Source organism: Temnothorax americanus, unplaced genomic scaffold (genome assembly GCF_048541705.1).
Source record: "Temnothorax americanus isolate GAGA-0224 unplaced genomic scaffold, ASM4854170v1 Scaffold32, whole genome shotgun sequence".
NCBI classification, from domain to species: domain Eukaryota; kingdom Metazoa; phylum Arthropoda; class Insecta; order Hymenoptera; family Formicidae; genus Temnothorax; species Temnothorax americanus.
In genome coordinates this window covers 599,983-622,128 of record NW_027509464.1, presented here as the reverse complement: position 1 = coordinate 622,128, position 22,146 = coordinate 599,983, and the positions used below count along the sequence as shown (strand labels likewise).

The 22,146-nt window shown below is 36.0% G+C and overlaps 2 protein-coding genes and 1 long non-coding RNA gene across 6 annotated transcripts in view; 2 read left to right on the top strand and 1 right to left on the bottom strand.

Annotated features, from left to right (window-relative positions):
• Window positions 1–22,146, top strand: part of Hlk (hulk) — a 34,894-nt gene that overhangs the window by 6,919 nt on the left and 5,829 nt on the right. For 2 of the 3 annotated variants that reach the window (XM_077413317.1, XM_077413316.1), the window contains exons 2-19: window positions 3,033–3,215; window positions 3,445–3,585; window positions 6,460–6,495; window positions 7,741–7,923; window positions 8,271–8,414; window positions 8,493–8,675; window positions 8,847–8,978; window positions 9,049–9,363; window positions 9,497–9,679; window positions 9,790–9,921; window positions 10,040–10,354; window positions 10,442–10,771; window positions 10,856–11,176; window positions 11,663–11,845; window positions 20,291–20,422; window positions 20,874–21,197; window positions 21,289–21,477; window positions 21,546–21,683. In XM_077413317.1, coding sequence (XP_077269443.1) covers window positions 3,033–3,215; window positions 3,445–3,585; window positions 6,460–6,495; window positions 7,741–7,923; window positions 8,271–8,414; window positions 8,493–8,675; window positions 8,847–8,978; window positions 9,049–9,363; window positions 9,497–9,679; window positions 9,790–9,921; window positions 10,040–10,354; window positions 10,442–10,771; window positions 10,856–11,176; window positions 11,663–11,845; window positions 20,291–20,422; window positions 20,874–21,197; window positions 21,289–21,477; window positions 21,546–21,683 — 3,564 coding nt within the window. The remainder of the gene's footprint in view (window positions 1–3,032; window positions 3,216–3,444; window positions 3,586–6,459; window positions 6,496–7,740; window positions 7,924–8,270; window positions 8,415–8,492; window positions 8,676–8,846; window positions 8,979–9,048; window positions 9,364–9,496; window positions 9,680–9,789; window positions 9,922–10,039; window positions 10,355–10,441; window positions 10,772–10,855; window positions 11,177–11,662; window positions 11,846–20,290; window positions 20,423–20,873; window positions 21,198–21,288; window positions 21,478–21,545; window positions 21,684–22,146) is intronic. The other variant, XM_077413314.1, reaches the window with a different exon arrangement.
• On the bottom strand, window positions 4,421–5,692 carry LOC143901224 (uncharacterized). Its single transcript, XR_013258018.1, has 2 exons — window positions 5,504–5,692; window positions 4,421–5,176 (listed from the first exon to the last, which is right to left on the bottom strand). It is a non-coding gene; the product is annotated as an uncharacterized LOC143901224 (long non-coding RNA).
• On the top strand, window positions 12,428–18,912 carry LOC143901222 (uncharacterized). Of its 2 annotated transcripts, none has more exons than XM_077413325.1 (3): window positions 12,428–12,768; window positions 15,294–15,611; window positions 16,810–18,912. In XM_077413325.1, exons 2-3 carry the CDS (start codon window positions 15,317–15,319, stop codon window positions 16,842–16,844), a joined length of 330 nt encoding a protein of 109 aa, XP_077269451.1. In that variant the 5' UTR covers window positions 12,428–12,768; window positions 15,294–15,316; the 3' UTR covers window positions 16,845–18,912. The 2 variants fall into 2 exon arrangements, with proteins under 2 accessions (XP_077269451.1, XP_077269450.1); XM_077413324.1 differs by lacking the exon at window positions 12,428–12,768 and adding an exon at window positions 13,970–14,137.

The following is a 22,146-nucleotide window of genomic DNA, read 5'->3' as shown; positions in this document are numbered from 1 at the left end:
GCTGAGGCAAAACTCAGAATTTGAGTGACAATGAGGCGCATATTCTTCCTATTCTTTTTCAAGAAGAATTTCTCTTACTAATTGAATTTTCTCTACGCGCGCTGAGCGGAAAATGACGATGATCTCGAGCCAAATGTGCAAGACAGTCCGACTGGAGCGACTCAATTTCATGTATCTCGGTCGTTACTCTACATAATTGTAAACGAGAGCACCGCGAGCGCCCTTGGCGAAGACATCCGCGGATAACGGCGACGAAGACGAGAAAACGACGACGACGACGACAGTATGAGCGAGGCCGTTCGTTCTTGTATTTTTAGTGGCTCGTAAACTAGGCACTGGCCGTCTTTTGATCTCGTTGTCTCTTTCTTTCTCATGTAATAACGACACATATAGTTCGGCGATTAAAGAATAAGAGTGATTTTATTTTTTTAAAAGCTACAATTAATGAAACTCGATGTATTTTGCAAATTGTCGAGCATAGACGGGCAAGCAAAAATTAGAGAGAAGTAGTATAAAGAGTAGCTGTTTGATAAGCAAAAGATGCTTTACATAATTTCATTAAAAATTATAGTTATTTGAATGAATCAAGCGACGATTGGAACGGTTTATTTTGCTAACAGGAAGTAATCGCAAGGTGCCAAATCCAGAGAGTATAGTGAGTGAGCAAATACGTTTGCTTGTTTTCAAGCCAAAAGTTGAAATTGCCACTGAATGGAGAACTTTTCAGAAATATTAAAATATACAAAAGATACCAAAGCAGGACTTTGACAAATCAATTCCAGCCATTAATTAAGTGTCAACAACGCGTTCTATGAAAATATTTAAACTAAAATCATTTTTTTCATAATAAACCTAATTATCTGATATAAAATCAGTCTTATTATTTAATCGCTAGATCACATATATACTACAGTTTCTTGTAAAACATGCATTTGTTCCTTTGTCATCTCGAATATTGAAGAAAAGTTGTGGAGATGAAAGTTCCGAGTTTTGCAGCGGATTGAATTGAGAATTGTAAATATAGATGCAATGTGGATCCTTGGTCGATCAATCGGAGCTGACCCGAAAGACGAGGCCGACGGACGCGTCTTGATCGAATATGCATTCTTCGTCAAAGACAAACCTAATTTAGTTAACTGTCTTCACTCCATCGTGGCAGCTGTCGATGTGACGACGAGCAAAATAATTATAAAGGCACACTTGTCACGTTTAATGGAGAGTAAAATGTGAGATGTCGCTCGTTGTTACTTCGCGAAAAAGCTTACAATCCCTCGTCTACATACTATATACAGTCTAACAATTGTTCTTACAATATTAATTTTTTTAACTTCGTATTTTTAGTTCGCAATTCCGATCATCGGATATACATACGCGAATGATTGTGACGATCTGATGTCATTTGTATTTTGATCCTTTCTCGATAAGCTTCTCAGCCAAAAAACAAAGGAAACGAATGATGAAAAGTAAAAATAAACTTCTTATACATGACGGTGTATTTATATATTTATTTGCGCAATGTCCGTGCTGGTTCTTTCCGAGTAAAGGAATAAGAATCATGTTTCTAAAGCTTATTGTAATCATGCTTTTAATCAATAATGTGTTTCTCAATACATGAATATGTATTTATAATGATTTATGACATATTATTAATCGTAGAAAGTATGGATAAGATGTAGATAAAAGGCATCCATCTGGCCCTTTCGTGTTTGACTGATTTTTTAATTATCTATATTGACTAGTGGGTTATTGCCAAATTTCTCTTGACTTCGACTATTACGGCGGCAACCGGTGGACGCAGTCCAATTTATCTGGCACAGCTTTTCGAAAATTCCTCCGCTCCGTGTTCATATATCTCCCTCTCGCTTCGCGCCTCGAATCATTTTGCAGTTGTTTCGCGGGGGTGTCCGTTAACCGAACGCTGTTGCGTTACTCTCAACTATAGCGGAACGAAGGGATGGACGGAGAGGTAAAGACAAAGAAAGAGAGAGAGAGAGAGAGAGAGAGAGAGAGAGAATGCGTAAGAAACAAGTAGATAAAAAGAGATGCGGATATGTGATCACATAAGAGCAAAGAAGCGTAACGAAAAGAGAGCTACCGCTACTATAGCATTAGGATGCGGACAAACAGAGAAAGAGAGGGAGAGAGAAAAAAAAGAGGAAGAGAGAGAGAGAGAGAGAGAGAGAGAGAGAGAGAGAGAGAGAGAGAGAGCGTGTGTGTGCGTGTGTGTGAAAAAGAGAAAGACAGACAGCAAAACCGAGAGCGAGCGAGAAGACAACAGAAATAGAGGGGAAGAGAATCGGAACCACCTCTCCCTTGTTTCTTCTAGCTCTATTCTAAGGAAGTCGTCACCAAAAATGGCGGGGCGCGCGAAGCATGTATACGACGATGCGCGTAACAACGTCGCCAGCACGTTGTTATCGCTCGGTCTCACCGCGAGGTGTAATCAAGGTCCTCGCGAGGCGAAGCGCAACGATGATTTTCCCAAGCGCAGAAAACCAAGAGAAGGGGACAATATCTCGATATCTATAACCAATAATTGTAACCCAACACCCGCCGCAGCGGTTTGGTCTCTGTACGCTCGAATGAAGCGCAGCCCGCCAAGAATGCACGCAATCTGCCAAGGAGCGGGAACGATAAGCGTAAAAATGTGCAAAAACGGGATCGATCTCTCCTTACAGCCACCTGAGGAAGCGTAGCATACTTATAATTAGAATGTGAAACATCGTTGTCCATTTAAAGCGCTAGAATTTTATTCTGCCGATTATTTAATTATTAATTCATATATATATATTTTTTGTAACAAACGTCTTCATACGGTGCGTTTGACGGTTTTCTTAATTAGTATATGCGTGCTCTAATTAATGCATACGATTCCAACAAAATATTCTCTATAATGCTTGCTGTTAAATGTATTTCACTATCATTTTTTGTAAAATAAATGTATGTATTTTCAATCAATGTTTATTCTGATATTTTATTTTTATGTTTTATTATTTACGGCTTTCCTAAATTGAGGGGTAATTTCTCGACAGATGCCCGAAGTTGCACCACATGCGACAAAGTCCTGGCCGAATTGGAAAAAATCGACGACGATACAGACCATTTTGGAGTTGACTTTGTCAAGATCAACGATAAGCGATTGGCGAAGCAATATGGTATCAAAAACTTCCCGGCTCTTACGTATTTCCGCGAAAAAGAACCAATCATATACGAAGGTAAGCTAGTACTTAAACACCTGTTTGAGCATACAAGAAATATCGTGATTAGTAATTCGCTAAAGTTGTGACATTGATTTAATGAGAACAACAATAAAAAATTTACTAAATTCAATAGCCGAAAATCAATTGTGCTGTGACATAATAAAATAAAAAAGGATAGATCTCTTATACACTATGTTATCACACCTAATATATAGAAAAACGTGTATGTAATATTTTACTTCAGGTGACCTGATGGACGAGGAGAATGTATTGGATTTTCTCACGAGTTTAGAAGCAATGGATCGACCAGATCGTATTGAAGAAGTTAATGCAAAAATTCTGTCAAAGATCATCGAGGAAACCGATTTCGTGGCGGTTCTTTTCTGTAAGTCACTTTCATCATTATACATTAATTGAATTATGTCTCAGCTAAAAACATATCCGGAAGATCGTACGCTATCATTCGGAGCACGTTCTCCAATATGCTCACCGTTTTATTTCCAATAAAATACCGTTTCACTGACTGTCAGAAAAGATTTTATGAATTATGTGAGATATTTTGAAAAACTAGACAAATCAAAGTTAAATAATTGAATAGAGACGATTCTCTAATCGATAATGTCACATTAATTATTTACATTCAATCATCAAATCGTAACTAAAGAGAAAAAGTTCTGATAACATATCCCAGTGACTATATACGACAAATATTTTCCTCTCACAAAGATTTTTTATAAAACACATATATAAAATTAGTGCAAGAAGTTTGATAATTTAACGTTTTTAAAATGTGAGAACCTCGCTACGAAGTTGCTTCTATACATTTAATCTTCAAAGTAAAAAGAGAAAATGTTATACATTGTATCAAGTTTGTATTCGAGACAATTTAAGAAAGCTGTTTAACTTGTAAACGATCGAAACAGCAAAAGAGAAACGTAGACAGAGAATGAGAAACGCGGAACGAGGTAGTCGCTCGCGAGCGTATGGTTGAACAACTTTAATTTAAGTGCATGAATGATGTTTTAACTAATGGCGAAGACGTGGGTAAACCGGAGGATGACTGGTTTCAACTGGCGCCTCCGAATTCTTTCTCAGTCAGTGTATCTTGTAAAAATCTGTCTGGTTCAAAACCCATCTGGTTCGAAACTAAGTTCTAGGCTAGTAACTGTATCAGTCGACGTCGAAAAATCAACGGAAACACAGTGAAGCTGTACGTAATGTAGGGTAGACCGGGGACAAAAGTAACATTTTGAGTTTAAGATTTTATAACAATTAAAATATAATATCTACGTAAAAAAGACCTGTACCTTTAGATGTAGAATTTATTTAACTACAAAATTATTTTGTGCTGAATTCAGTAATGTAACTAGAAAAAAAGTTATTATTGTTTAAAGAATATGAGGAATACTGTTACAACCGTCCCAACCCCCGGGACAATTGTAACAGCAGAAGGGGACGATTGTACCACATCATTTATAAACAAAATAATGGTTATTTAGTAGGTTTAATTAATCAATCTTACGAATTTAATGATAAAATAATTTGTTACATGAAAATATCAGTATTTTTTTACATTATAGCAAATAAAAACAAATAATACTGTTTTCTCAACTGAAAGACTTTATATAATCATATATATTTAAAAAATTAACCATAATAAAATAAAAAAGAAACAGAAATAAGCTCTCTCTCTGTCTTTCCTTCTAACATGAACATAAAAAATTTATAATATTATAAATATAAATCTAATATTAATATAAAAACTGAAAATAAAGGAATCACGCAAAAAAATCTATTTTTTTTGTTTTTTAGCGGTAGCACGGCTAGATTTCTTTTTTTTTACATGACACAAGTCATACTTTTTGGCAGCCGCACGAATGGATAACTGACCCTTCATAACCTCTTCAAACGCCTGTTCGTATAAATTTACTTCTTTCGTGCCCCGTTGCGTCTTGCGTTTTCTTGTTCGCGGCATTCTACGAAGAAAAATACAAATAACATTGTAAAAAACAACACTAAAATAAGGCCAACCAAACGGGGTTAGGTTAAGTTGAAGTTGTCCCCGAGCAACGGTGACAATATTGTAACGCTACAACTGTCCCCAGGCATTGATGTTACAATTGTCCCCTAATGATATTTTATGATTCGAAGTAAATTTTTTACATAAATATCTGGATGAAAGTCAATCGTATTATGCAAATCATCAACATAGATAATCACTAAAACATATAAAAATAAAACCTTATACCTTCGGCATAAAGAACAAAAAGTATTTCAGATTTTATGCACGTAAGAAAACTTACTTTAGGAAGGAAAAAAGTAACTTCTTCTTCTGCACACGTGCACGTTCCGCGAGGGGCGGCAATGAACTAAGGAACAAATGCCGCTCCATCTAGCGAATCTCGCCTCGCGGTCCCACACACGTACCTTTTATAATTTAAGAAATATTCACGATGTTACAACTGTACCCTGTTACTTTTGTCCCCGGTCTACCCTACCCCCGACCGCCATCCGTGTACCTGTCGTCCGTTTAATTTGTTATTGTCTGAAATCTTACTAATCATTTTGTGTATGTCACGTGTGCGACGGAATTGTCCGTCACTCTGTACATAAAATATAGAAATAACGATTAATTTTCTTGCAAATTCGTTGTGATTTCAAAGTATTGCGTATGCACGTCGATCGTTATAAAGCATAATAAATTAACGAAATGACAAATTTAATAAGGTGGCTTTCCAGATCTTTCGCTACCGTTATTATAAGGCTCTTAATCGTAATTAGATACATATGTATCACGATGTACAGTTTCATGTTTCTTGAATTGCAGTTGTTTCTAATTTCATACATACAGGGAAAGATTCAAAGAGAAATATTTCCTTATTAGTTGTTTAATCAACAAATCACATAATAGAAAATAATGTTTTGTTAGTCGACAGCAATCGTTCTCTGTATAAAATACAGTGTTTCTTTCATCAATTTGTCTATCGTTATACTACCTGTAAAGTTCACCTAATTATATCTATTGTTTTTGTTTGTTTTTGTCTTTCGTCCATTACACATACCGATGATCATCAGGTTAAAATATCCTATCGCAAAATGGGTAATTGCATATCAATAAGAATAAAAATTTCAACAATGATAGACAATCATATCTTGAATGTTTGAAAATAAGCATCCAATTTGCGATTCAATCACATACAAAATATACTTGTAAATAATACATATATGTGAAAATTCTTGTGTGTGTTAATATGGATAGGTCCAGACTCGGAGCGGTGTGCAGGCACCGGTTCTAGTAAGTACATACTTGTAAGAGATCGATGTGGTTAAAATCTGTGGCATAGCATCTTTATCCTGCGCTTTTTTACACAGACACACACACATAATACAGAGCTACATGCATTCGATATCGGCTGACGCACTAATGAAAGATCACTTTGCTGTTCACGCAGTTTTACTACCAATGCAATGCTTAAAATAAATTTTTTTTCTTAAAATGCCAATTCTTTTACTGCAGTGTATTATAATATTTATTGTTACATTACATTCAGAGCAAATAATTATGTGTTTCTTTATCGTGAGATTGCTTTTCCTTTCTTTTTTTACGAGTAAGTGATTCTTCGCGAGTGCATCATCCGGATTCGCGATATATTAATATACGCATTTACCTATGGCAATTTTTTTCGAAACACTTAACTTATCGATCTGCGTATTCATCGATTATCAGAGTTGTATCTATCGCGTCGTCCCTGCAGCACTTCGCTCCAATGTGCGTGTACAACGACAGAGGGATGTGGGTACGCGAAGAGAAACGGATGTCAATGAAGCGGCAAGGACTTTTACATTCATACATTTCACTCTCCATATACGATTTCCAATATACGATGCATATACTCCGATGAAATCTCTCAGAAATTAGTTTTAGTGAACTAGAGTAGTCAATCCAAAATAACGATTTAATGTGTAATATTAAGAGTCAACTAACATCTCAAGCTTTTCAAGTTTTCTTTCTTTCATTATCTATGCGCTTTGAATTGTGAATCTTGGTTAATTAAAGTGTTAGCAAATATTAAATCATTCCGCATTCATGAATGTGTATACCAAGATATAGAATATAGAATGCACTATTTCGCATCCTTTTAGAATAAAATGAAATGATGTGTATTATAAGAGTGAAATTTTGAGAATAATTGTGTATACTAATCTAATCATTTCAATAGCATTTGCAGCAATAGCTAGAGCATTCTAACATATCTAAAAACAATAATCCCCAATATTCTAAAAATAAAAATAATAAAAATAATTGATTAGGTTTCTCGCTAACGTGGCAAAATTTTCTGACTTTTATGTATTTTATGTAGTAATTACCGACATTGTTAAATGCGCTCAATGAGCAAGATAAAATTCGAATTATAGGAGACAAGTTAATCTTGTATATGAGAAAAACCGTATATATGGACGGAATAAAACTCCAGAAAGGTATTAATCATTCAATAACAGAAGCACGCAATAATGCATCTTTTTATTTCAAATGGGACAGACAAACCAGACTGCAAGAAGTGTGTCAAGGCTCTGCAAGAACTGGAGAACATCGACGACGAAGCCGATCAATTAGGTATCGGCTTCGTAAAGATCGCGGACGAGCAACTAGCGGACGAGTATAATCTTGGTCCTCTCCCAGTTCTTGTGTATTACAGGCACCAAATTCCGGTCATTTACGAACGTAAGTACGAGAGAAATGTAAGTAACGTGAGTAACGTCGCATAACGTTACGCAATACATAATTAAAATTATTTAAATTCTGCATAAGGTAAAAAGTAAGATAATTTAGTGATATTTTACCTTAATTTTTTTTCTTTTAAAATGTACTTGGTATATTTCACATCTATTTGTAATAACATATAATATCTTGCAGAACTTAGCGAAACTTTAATGAGATACGAAAAATTCGATGGTTAATGATTAATTATCAAATTTCCTGTGTCATTGAAATATTTTACTGTATCTCCTAGTTCAATTATATAAATTAGATAAAAAAGTGAAATTAACTCGCAGTATACGTGCTCTTAGATGAACTGAGTAAAGAAGAAGACGTGCTGGAATGGTTGGTGGCAAACAAGAGCACGGGAGATGAAGAGGACGTTATCGAAGATGTCACCGCCAAGACGTTGAACACGCTAATTGGAAATATTGACAATTTAGTCGTTCTGTTCTGTTCGTATCTTTTTGCCTATCTTTCTTTCTGCCTAATTTTCCTTGATCTCGCTTCGTAATGCGCCTTCGTGATTGTAGACGACCACGGTGACGAGGATTCTATGCAGGTCCTAAACGAGCTAGAAAAAATCGACGATGACTGCGACAAACACGGTATTCAGTTCGTGAAGATCGACGATGAGAAGGCGGCGAAAGAATTTGGAATCGACGATTTACCCGCGATCGTCTATTTCGAAAAGCAGATCCCGAATGTTTACGACGGTGGGTAGGTGAATCGAACATACCGAGCGAAATGACAGTTTGCAAATGGTATCGAAAATAATCGCAAAAAAAATCGTGCAGTCTCTAACTGGTCTAACTGATAAAAGAAAAAATTTATAAATTATTTGTATAAATTAATTTATCTAAGAAAAAACAACACGACAATTGCAGGAGATATAGAAAATGAGGACGAAATTCTGGAGTGGTTATTGTCGCAACTCGAGAAAGACGAGATCGAAGACGTTACCGATGAGATGCTGGATCGTCTTGTCAAAGATGGAAAGACCTTGGCCGTATTATTCTGTAAGTTGCTTGTGAGTTTATTGATCGACATTAGATATTAAATTGATATTAAAACGTATTCATAATGCAGACGACAATAACGATCGAAAGTCTCAGAGAGTTCTCAATGAATTGGAGAACATCGACGATGAATGCGATCAGCTCGGCGTAACGTTCGTGAAGATTGATAACGCGGAAGAGGCTAAGGAGTACGGCATTCAAAAAGTGCCTTCGATGCTCTACTTCGAAAAAGGCATTCCGACGTTATACGAAGGCAACCTCGAAGACGAGGAGAAAGTGCTCAAATGGTTGGAGCAGCAGCAAAAGGTTGACCAGATCGAAGACGTCACCGACGAGATGCTCGACATGGTTATAGAGAAGATGCCACACGTAGCCGTTCTCTTTTGTCAGTAACACACTTCTCGCGTTTCTTTCCTTTCCTTCTGATATCTCATTTTGAAACTGCGCTATTGCATTACTCTAATTGTCGACATAATCATTAGCATAATCATTGATATGATTCTGTCGTCATTCCACAGATGACAAAGATCAGAAGAAGAGTCAGAAGGTGCTGAGCGAACTGGAGAACATCGACGACGACTGTGACCAGCACAACATAGCCTTCGTAAAGATCAGCGACCTGGAGGAAGCAAAAGAATATGGCATAGACTCACTTCCTACTTTGGTGCTTTTTGAACGAAGGATACCACATATTTACGATGGTGAGTCATGTTGAAGATTTTCATTTACGTAAAAAAAAAAAAGAAAAAAAGCAACATAATCGCAAATAGAGAAATCGAATTGAGAAAATTCTTTCGACTGCATTCCGCAGGTGATCTCATGAACGAGGATCAGCTACTGGGCTGGCTGCTACATCAGAAAAAACACTCCGAGATCCCGGAAGTAACGGACGAAATGGTCGAAAAGCTCATAGAAACCTCGCCGTACATAGCAGTCCTGTTTTGTAAGCGATCGATTCGTCTTTCTACCTCCTTTTAACATTCTTCCACTGTTACTTGTTAGGTAGGTGCTGTTGTACGGTCGCGAGTGAGAGCGACCAGCGAATTGATTCTTTTCCGTAGACGACAAGGACGACAAACAGGACATGCGGATCTTGAACGAGTTGGAGAACATAGATGATGAGCTGGAGAAGGAGGGGATCGTCATCGTCCGCATAGACAACGACGCCGAGGCCAAGGAGTACGGCATCGATCATCTCCCGACCCTGGTGTATTTCGAGGATAAAATCCCGGCGATATACGAGGGCGATCTGCTGAACGAGGACGAGGTCCTCGAATGGTTGATAGAACAGAAGAACAGCGCTACCATCGAGGAGGTCACGGACGAGATACTGACGGATCTCATAGAGGAGCACGAATACGTTGTGGTATATTTCAGTAAGCACGCATTGATGATCAATAGCTTTATCGAGTTAATTGTTCTCTTCGTTTGCTTGCGACATAATCGACCAAAAATTGCGACAGGTGGAAGCTGCGACGAAGGAGAAGAATGCGACAATATCCTCGACGATTTGGAGAATATTGATGACGAGCTGGATGAAACAGGCATTATATTCGTTACTACTGAAGACACCACCGCAGCGAAGAAGTATGGTATCAAACGTTTCCCGACTCTCGCGTTCTTCCGAAACAAGGATCCGCTGATTTATACTGGCGATCTCGACGACGAAGACGAGGTGCTGTCTTGGATCACAGACGAGGACACTTTGGAGATACCGGGAAAAATCGAAGAGGTCAATGCTAAAATGCTGGAAAATATTCTCGACGAAAACGATTACGTCGTAGTCTTTTTCTGTACGTTAATACGTCAAACGCATTACTGTATATAATTTGCTATATATTGATTGATTGATCGTGATATAATGGAAACGCTTGCAGACAAAGAAGGAGACAAGAAGAGCCAGAAGATCCTCCAGGAGCTCGAGAACATTGATGACGAGTGCGAGGAGAAAGAGATCGACTTTGTAAAGATCTCCGACGAGGGAATCGAGAAGGAATACGATCTTCCGGGACTACCGGCGCTGGCATTCTATAGACACAAGTTCCGGCAGATCTATTCGGGCGACATGATGCACGAGGAAAAGATATTAGAATGGGTCCTTGAGCTTCGTACAACAACGCCGGATGTTATCGAGAGCGTCGATAGAAAAACATTACAAGTACTCATCAACGATGTCGAGCATCTCGCCGTATTCTTTTGTAAGTATTAACTTTTAACTACTAAATTCATGTACATATAGGCTGTTTCGGCATTACAGAAAAATATTTATAATATAATAAAAGTAAGTAAAGATATTTACATATAATAGAATTCTTTACATAATGTATCTACATATATCTATTTATCGATTATCTGTATATTATTTCTATCTTAATTCTTTGATACGTTTTCGTTTTAAAGAAAAATTGGCTCAAATTTAGCCAAAGAATTCATAATTAAAATGGTTTTACGGAATAAGGGACGTTTTATATAATAATATACTATTGTTCTCTCTTAACTAAGATAAAACCAGAGATAAAACGGATATTATTGTTTATTTTGATCTTTTCAAAGCTAACGTAAAATTAGAGTTTATAATTCCAAATAGCATTTGTTCTAATAAAAATAAAAAAAAATGATATAAATTTATATTTTGCGTATGGCTTTGAGATTATGCATGATAAAACAATTATGATTTTTATCAGACGACGACAAGAGTGAATCCTGCGCGGAGATTCTCGAGGAGTTAGAAACGATTGACGATGATACTGACAAACATGGTATTCAATTCGTCAAATCGAACGACGCTAAACTGGCGGCGGAAATCGGCGTTTTTTCCTTCCCGGCTCTCGTTTACTACGAGACCGGAGTCCCCATCATGTACGACGGTAAGTACCAAAAGTTTTTAATTTTCTTTTTTATTATCGAGCTTACCCTTCCCCCTATCCCACAATCCTCGTTTTCTTTTTTCATAGAAGAGAAACAAGATCTAAATACTTTATGCTACGCGTTCTCCCTTTATTAAGTCACTCTACACTACCTCGAAGTAAATCGTCATTAATTAACAAAGAGATTCCAATAAAATAAAATTTCAATAATAATGCAGTGTGTTTAGTTAATTTTTTAGTGGTTAAATAAAAAGCCGGATTGCTACTAACTTTTCTTGAAAAATTATATCAATTCGAAGTAGTATTATAAAGTATTATAAAATACGAATATATTGAGATATATGTATAAATACGATCACAATGTGAAGAGCGACTTAGCGTGTTCCTTTCAGCAATTTCCACGTCGATAAAGCGATAACGCGAAACATGACACCGACAATGATCACGGTGCGTTATCGAAGCTGATCCTGATACGCGTGTGTGCCTTTTGTAGGTAATCTTAAGAACGAGGACAGAGTTCTGGAATGGCTAATCGAACAGAAAAGTAAGGAGATTTCTAGGATGATGATTATTATTACTGGTGTACTGTTCTTTGTGACGTTAATCTCGGTCGTGACTATACCACCGGGCTACGAGTACAACACTCGCGCCGTGGTGATCACCCCGGTTACTCTACCACCACCACGATCGCCATGATCGCAGTCGTAATAAACGAGAAAGAAGGGAAAAAACAAATGAAACGTCCGTTGAATCTAAGGGGATTTTCTGTATCGTTTATTGTGTCGATTTTATTGCCGGCAGAAGTTTCGGTTCGCGCACTGATAAACAAAAAAAAGAGTTCAATCCAAAATGTAGGACGTCACGAAGCTCGGTGAAACGCGATTTTCAACATGCACGCTGGCTACATTATATTCTCAATCACGGTATAATGCATTTAAGTCACACTCGCAAGCTTATCTTACTTATTTTGCCCTTTTTGTACTCGCTGTTTCGTTACATACTAGTATGCAGTTGCATCGATGCAATAATGCGGAACGCGTCACGTGTTGCCGGTGATGCGTCGTGCAAAATCTTCTCGAGCCTGTTTCGCGAAAGAAAACGTCACGGCGCGTCATCGTTAATGAATAACGATTTTATAAAATGCTCAAATATTTAAAGCTTTACATATCTCGCAGCTTTCGGTGCACTAACGGCTGTTTTTTCTTCTTCTCTTTCTTTTTTTTTATTTCTTTTCTTTTTGAAAGTTGCAAATCAAAACTGTGGAAACTTGAACTATAAAGTATATTCTTATTTCAAAAATTAAAAAAAAGTATAATACAAAAAGAATATAAAAATATATGTTATAGATAAATTCTATTATATTTATTATAGCTTTTATGTTTCTATATTGACAATTGATATCAATATCAGTATCATTGTTGATTGATACTTTTATATTATCGTCTTTAAATCACATAAATACGATAATCCTTGTAACTTTTCGTAAGCACGATTGCTTCACAACATATGCCCACATTGTGGACATTATTTGAATACTTTAGTCTGTCTTATTCACATTCGTGTGATAAATAAACGCGTAAACTGTAAATGTTATATAAAATAGAAAGTGGGAAAAATATCAGATTTCTTCATTTTTATATAATAAAATATAACAATATATTGCGTATGTAACAGAGTTGCGGGAATGTTTAATGTGATGCGTCTATAATGTTTGTTATTAAACAATTTTTTTTATGCATGTCATCCCTTTGGGCCGAGGCCGTATCGGTCACAAAAAACCTAAGTACACAATTTGGTTCTCGATCGCGCTGTATATTATCCATGATCCGTTAATATGCAGGTAATGGTAATGATCGTGATGATGATGACGACGACGAAGACGACGACGATAACGACGACGATAACGACGACGAAGACGACGATGACGACGACAATAATGATGATGATAATGATGATGAGGAGGAGGAGGAGGAGGATGATGATAATGATGAAGATGATGATGATAATGATAATGATGATAATGATGATGACAATGATGATGATAATGATGATAATGATGATAATGATGATAATGATGATGACAACGACGAAGATAACGAAGATGATAATAAAAAATTAAACAAAGCTCTGAAGAAAATCCTGGACAAAGGTAAAGGTCCAACAACAACCCAGGAGGCCGAAGAGGAGCTCACGTGAGATCGAAGTGTGACGGGCTTTGTGTTGCGCGAAAGACAGAAACTATACAATGATATCCTAAAAGCAGTAGAGAAATGTATACCAATAGATGGATTGGTATTGACTATAATAACGTAATTTAGATGAAACTTGGCTATTCACTCACCATTCATGATAGAGCTGGGCGGTGTAGGACCATACCTGCATGAACCTATTGTTACCATATTTTTTCTACTCACACTAGCAAAGTGCATCCATGTGCCTGGATTCTTTCCCATTCGGTCGTCAGAGTTCCCTCAAAGTTTTTGAACTTTCTCACATAATGCATGCCCGCCTTATAACAATCCTTCTTTGGCGGAGCTACGCAACCAGGTCATTGTCATGAATTATTTTAGTTTGTAACAAATTCTGATAAAATCTTTCTGTACTTTTGAGTAATAATGACCCATATTAATTTGATAGTTATACCATATTTTATTCACATAGAAATGTTCACGTTCGGTTTTCTTTTATAAAAAGAAATTTAAATACCGAGAAGTTTACGGTGCGTAGCTCCAGTCTTTCTTATTTTTACCAAATGAAATACGAGCTTCTCCGAAGCGAGCCGATAGTTTCTGTTAACAGCTGTCGTCTGCAGCGAATTACGAGTCGAAAGGAATCGGACTAGTCTCCGTTCACACAAAAAGAGAAAATAATATTTATAAACATTTTCGGATTAATGCGATATATTGCAAAGTATTGTAGCATGTTTCAAAATTTCTTCTCGTTACGAACATATGCATCTCATACTCGAAATTAGATGAATAATAAACGTTATTGAACGTATATAGAAGCCACGAAAAGGAGGCTGGTTCACGTTTTAACGGCTACCTAGAAAGAGTCGTCGACTCGCCGTGAGAATTCTTTATTAAAACATTGTCTATTAAAAACATGCACGTTTGGCTTTTGCTAAGCAATTGGGATTGCAGTGGAACGTTCTCTATGCGCTAGCAACATCGAGATCGCACGAGTCAATATATTTTGGTTTTTCCTCAATTCTCTCTTTCTTATTTGTTTCCAATGTCTCGTTCATTTCTCTCTTTCTCTTCCTTCTTTCTTTTTGTCATTCTTGTTCCCTTATATTCACTTCGATCACTCTTATCCGTCCATTAATATTTATCATTTGATCCAGATTGACTTGTGCGATGAGACCAATCAGTCATAGGCTAGCCAATTCTTACAAATCTCTCTCATTCTCTTTGTATCTGACTCGTTGTATATTTGCTTACTGCAGGCGACGGCTGTTTCTACATCGGGATGGGAGGTAAAAGCGCGAAACCCAAGATTCCCTCCTATGAGCCCTACCAGTGCTGTCCCACCAAGCTCGCCCACGGTACCAAGGTCGCCAAGGTCACCAAAATCAGCCCAAATATCAAGGACAAGAGCAAATTTCAAGGTACCGGCAGAACGGATAAGCCACTACTGCCGGCTTTGAAGCCGATAAATAAGCTCACGGCCAAGGACAGCAAAAAATCAGCAACGATATCATCGAAAGTCGACAGCGACGCAAAGGAATCCAAGTCCAAGGCCAAAAGGGGATTTTTCGGAAGCGGTAAATATATATTTCAACTGGCCGCGAAGTTAAATGGCTGCCCACACGTACGGTCCATCAACCACTTTGGCAAATTAAAAGTAAACGTCCACCCGAGGAAAACAGATTTTCATCGACACAACAACCAACAACCGCACCAATTTCTTTGGAACGAAAACCAAATCGGACAGCAAACATGCAATAATATATAATATAATATAATAAATTAATAAAAAAAATTAATTAATTAAACTCAAATTAAAAAAAAATTTATTAATTGAACTCAAATTGAAAAACAAAAGTGATCAGTGATAGATCGTCTGCTGTGGGTAGCAATTTAACGTGTTGTCTTCTTTTCGGAAAAGATAGCGAGCGATGAACGCGATAAATGCTTAGCATAACAGACCGAAAAGAAAATAGTGAGCTCGAAGATAATAGATTTTTTGAGGCCGAGTCACCCGGGGCGCGAAAAGGTTCGCTACAGCGGAAATAAGATCACGGTCACCTGACTTTTCGTCCTCGTATCTCGGATGCAGGTACCTCGCGGGTCTCGCGCGGTCCATGAAGAGCGTCAACGACGCACAACTTCCGGATGAACAAGACGATCGAAGATTCGACAATCGACACGTGACTTCCACGCGGCTCTGGCACCGGCACCGGCTGGATTCTCCGAGTCCTCGAGTCGTCAGAATAACGAGCACCGATTCGTTGATCGCGCCGACCGATTCATTAACTTATCGGGCTATTTATTCAAATAATAAATGATTCGGCCGATCATTCGTAAAGCGTAATCTCTTATCGTGTAATAATTCAGCGAGCCGACGGTGGAACTAAGATTATTCACGAATTACAAGAAACCGCTTTCTCGCCTTAACGATTAGCGATTTTATATATTTATGAGTTATTGCCAATAAAATGATTTTTGGACAATCTTCTCGTCTCGGCTATACGCTTAGAAAAGAAATTCGTAAAACAGTCTAGCTCCTAACGTTTGTAAAACTCCCATCCCGCGTAAACATACAATTTCCTACGTGATATGCATTGGTCGATCCAAAATATCTGCTTTGAATTCGGACCACGCGACTCCTCGAACATACATCGTCATTGAAGAGGACAGACGACAGCGTATTTAATACGTAAAGGCGCGAAGAGAGGATCGTGATCGTGAGAATGATTTGTCTGTCCTCTCACTGAGAGTCGGGGTTGTCGGTTGTTGCAGTTGTGGCTGGAATACCGTACCTCATGAAGGTCTAAATGGCCGACACGTACATCGACGTCTGAACGCGCGAGGTCGAGCTGTGAACGGCGATTAGGAAATGAAGAAAGAAGACTCGCAGGACGATGGTCGAATGAAGGAAAACTTCGCGCGACGAAAAATCTGCGCAATGACGGAAGAAGTCAGGTGCTCTATGTTATTATATGCTAACAACTCGAACAAGATAAATTTCGCCGCTGAGCGAGTTCTTAAAAGAACGAAACGTCTCGTTGCTATTTAACACATTATTGTCATCGTTTATCGATTATCAACAATATTGTCCCATCATTGTGTTCGCCGTCGAATTCACTTCTCGTCATTACTGTGTTATCATCGTCAGCGTTATCGTCATCAGTATTACAATATACTGTCATTTTCATCAACGACGATCGTCATCTTTCTTCTCGATATGTTCATCCGTGTGTCATGCGTAAAAAAAAATAAATCCGCAAGCGATTTTAATGTTTCTGTTAATATTACGTATGTAAGGAGCCTAGATGTAAACGCATCCTACGATCGATAAAAGGACATTATAAAGAAATAATTCGCATCGGCTGTGCATATACGATACTAAAGATATTCGAGAAGAGAGTAATTTTTTTTCGATAGAGAGTATATCAGTTCGGTGCCTGCCGATGGTCACGATATAAATAGAATTATTCTCGCAACGTATGCATTTCTTATGTAGAATCTCGATCCTTAACATCCGACCGTCGTTTAACGCTGAATATTTATCGATTTTGTTTTGCTCGTTTAACCCGTTAACGTCATAAAGAGCGATACCGCTGATTTATTGCATTTCAACGACAACATTCGTACGCAGTAATGGGTAGGACTTTATAGCATAGGGAAAAGAAAGTGTAAAAACAGTCGCTGTTGCCGAGACTATCGATAGTGTTCTACCTAGATTTTGCGCGGTACACGCTCTAGCGTATAATTTAACGTGAGAGAGATTAATCGTTTGTAACTAAACCCTTTCATTCTAAAGCCTCCGTTTTATCGATCTATGTATGCTTTCTCTTCTATCCCAATAAAAACCTACTGATCCCCGAGCTAACTTCCCTCTTCAACATTATATTTATAAGACTAAAGAGATCTCAAGAATGAAATAGCTGAGGCTCAGTTAGCGCGAAGCTATGAACAAATGTCTTGCCTATAATTTAATTTATAACGAGATTTCTTAATAATACATGGAGTTCCTACAGTGTGTTTATGTCAGTCTTCTGTTCTAAAGCGGAAATAAATCAGGAATATCATTATTACAAATTTAACGATGTCAATCAAAAAAATTGCCAGTTTCAAAATATTTGGCATCGTAACATTTATTAAAATCATGTATATTGCAATCTCACCCTTGAAATTTTGGAATTATAGATGTTCGGGATTAAAATGATACAAGAAAAGAAAATCTTACAAATTATAAATATAATTATATGTATTGTTTTTTTTTTATCTAAAACGTTACTTTTAATCCCGGCATAAATATTTCTGCTTTCTCTTTGCGATATGTTGAGATTCGACACGAGTGTCTTGTTACTTCCAAAATTTCTAATATTTATCTAGCTTAATTATTAGGTTCATACTGATTGTATAAACTACTACAAAACAAAGAATAGCCTTTCAAAGAATCGCGCAAAAAACACTTATAATAAAAGCATCTATTTATTTATTTATTTATTTATTTATGTATTTATTTATTTATTTGTAATTAAAATACTTTCTCTTAAGTATTCGCCATTTTCTCGCTCAGTGTCCGCTCTGCGCAAAATACAAATACGTCATCACTGTCAAAATTGTCAAGTTACAGGCGGGATTCGCGTAATAATACTGTGTCGCGATCTAAGAGTGTACGGTCGATCATTTTAGGTACTTTAGAAAAATTCGGCGCGTCATTAACGAATGAAACTTTTTGTCGCACTGTATCTGTGATCACGATTATCAGACGTCATGAATTATTGCTCGTGAACGTTGCGTGCGAGAAAATAAATCCGTATTATTCGCATAAGAGCAGCATGTACGATAATAAAAGTCGATATTATACGATAATAATAAATACATTTCCTAATATCCTTTGTCTTTGCTTTATCCACCATCGCTCTAATAACGATACAGATTCCATTATTGTATTGTACATACGCTTACACGACCGCACGATACAATAATGTTTTGTCAAAAATTTCGAATTTATTATATAATTTCCTGACTGCTTGATTCATAAAAATCTACATTAAAATTATGTAGATTATATATAAATTAATGCAGAAAAATTATAGAAAATATAGAGATAAATATTATTTATCTTTATATACGGGGTAAAATTAATAATGTTTAAAAAATAAAATTTTCATTTTTATTAAGTATACTTATAAAAATTAAACTTAATTTTTAATACTCATTTTAATCAATTTTAATAATCATTTCTTCATACAACCTCTAAACAAGTTCAAATGTTTTAGCTTAATTTGTTAAAAATTACTGTCTTTAAACAATCTTTAACAAATTAAGTGTACTTGCAATCTTTTTTAATTTTATATAGTGATAAAATCACATTACAAAGATATAAAACTTCGTCATTATAAAAATCTTTATATTTTTATAATAAAACAGTTTATGAAAAATTGAAATGAATAGCCATTCCAGAACAGCGTCAGTATAAATAAAACTATCGCTTTATCGACATATTATTTTTTAATAAAATGAATTATTATGATAGTTCTAAATACCTTTTATTTTTATAGTTAAACTAGCGTAATATTGTCACATAAATCTGTGTTCTCAGGAAAAATTTTAAAAAAAGAATAACTATCTTGAGCTTCAATATAATTTTGCGCATAGATATATATATATTTTACGAAGAATATGTATTTAATAATACTTTATGTTGAATAATTTTGTCATTATTATTTTAAATACAATCATAAAATTATATTAAAAATTTTTTACTATATATATATATATATATATATTGTCCTTGTCAAGAAAACAATTTGAGGAATATTCAAGTTAAGATTATTAAATAACCAACACATAATAAATAAAATGTGAGGTATAGAGTATCAATTGAAATTAATTATACTAGCTTAGTATGTAACGAAGAAAACATTAAAATAAAACACGAAACAAAATCACATAAGATAAATGTTTTTTTCAAAAATACTTCTCATTATTAATGCTAAATCAAAAATCCAGAACTTATGTCCGCATTTTATAAAACATTTCGTACACATCTGTGTAATAAAAGTTGTAGTTTTAAATAATTTATAAAGAACTTTATATATATTTCTTAATAGTGTTGGAGAGAATATCTAAATAGCTCATAATTTTAAAGATCGTTTTCCAAATTTCGAAGAAGATACTATTTGTTTCAGCATTAATTCAACTCTGACTAGCAAAATATTAGACAAGTAATTGTCGTATTATCAACTGGGCCATGTATAACATTTAGGTAATCTTCTCGACGAGACCGAAGTACTCGAATGGATGGTGAAACAAAAAACTGATGAGAGCATTGAAGAAATCGACCGTGAGACTCTCTTCAAATACATCGAGACAAAAGAATTTCTCGCTGTCATATTTTGTAAGGAGCAATTTTGAATCAACGTATTTTACACGAAAATAACAACCGATAAAAAACTCATCTCGTTTTTTTATTTCTTTTATTTTTTTATTTTAAAGTTTTAAATATTATACAATTAACATCGTATTATATAAATATATCTGTTGTTAGATATCTATTGTTAAATACGTTATAAATTAATATGTATAATCAATTATTTTCTTATATAATTTATAATCCGTTTTCGATATAATTTTATGCGAAAAGATGAGTCCAAAATGTGTATATTAAATTTTTCTTATATCACGCTTTATTTTCAAAAAAATCAATTTTTAAAATTAAATAATTCATCTTCGGTCATTATGCACTCGATTAAATTTTTGAAAAAAATTTTATATTGCAATCAGAATAGTAGGAGATACTATAATCACATACGTAGGATTTTATATGTTACGTAACGAAAAATATTTAGACAAAGAGGAAGATCCAGAGAGTCCCAGGGTGCTTAGGCATATCGAATTGATTGACGATGAGGCAGCGGAATACGGAATAAAGATTGTCAGGATGAAGGATCGGCTAATGGCGAAGAAATACGGTTTTCGAAATCCACCCGGCATCACTTACTTCCGCAAGGGTAAGAACATCAATTATGACGGTGACATCGACGACGAGGAAGAGATCCTCGACTGGTTGACCAACCCAGAAAATATGGAACTCACCGATCACATAGAGCGTATCAACAAAAAGATGTTTCAGAAAGTCCGACAAACGACAGATTATTTAGCTGTATTTTTTTGTGAGTGTCAATGTATAATCAACATAATATAGCGTAATAAGGACAATTATGTTTGCGTTTATCATTTCTAATATGTCGCGCGTTTGTTTAGACAGCAACGACTGCAAACAGTGCGGCCGAGTATTGGCGGAAATCGAACATATCGACGACGAAGCCGACAGCGCCGGTATTAAATTTGTCAAAATCGATGACAAACAATTAGCTAAGCAATATGGTGTTTTCGCGTTACCCGCCATACTATTCTTCAAGATGGGATCGAAGGAACCAGTTATATATGCAGGTACAAGACGGACTACACGAATTTTCTACCAGTGAGATAGATGAAAATTGAAAAGGTTGATTTAATAGGTGATCTGTACGACGAGGAGCAGATTTTGCAATGGTTGATGACGCAAAAGGACCCATCGGGTGAGGCGATCGAAGCTATGGAAGGCGAGGCCCTATTAAATTTGATACGAGAATCGGAATCTTTAGCCGTATACTTCTGTAAGTTCCTGAATGCCCCGAGAATAACTTCATGATAAATTGTCCAAAAATTTATCGTTAATAGCTTCACGCGCTCTATTTTCTCCCATTATTTAGTTTATTTTCATTATGTTATTAATTAATATTTGATTATCGTGTTGACGAACATTTTTTTGATAGTGACAGCGCCAGTTTGTTTCACACTTATATCTGTTTCCTTTAAACAGCGAGATTGGACAAAAAACTGCATTTCATCAGGGAGATTTCCGTAAAAGAGCGACTTTGCGGAATGTTAAAGGGATACTTCTTGATTTCGCGATACTTCTTCCTGAACTTGTGATTTTTTCCTCCTTCCCATTTCACAATCCTTATTAAATTAATCTTTACAATAATTAATCTTTGTATAATTATGACTGTAATGACGAGATACTAACTCTCTAACAAATGGATTACTCGTCTCGGTCTCTCTCCTTATTCTTTCTGT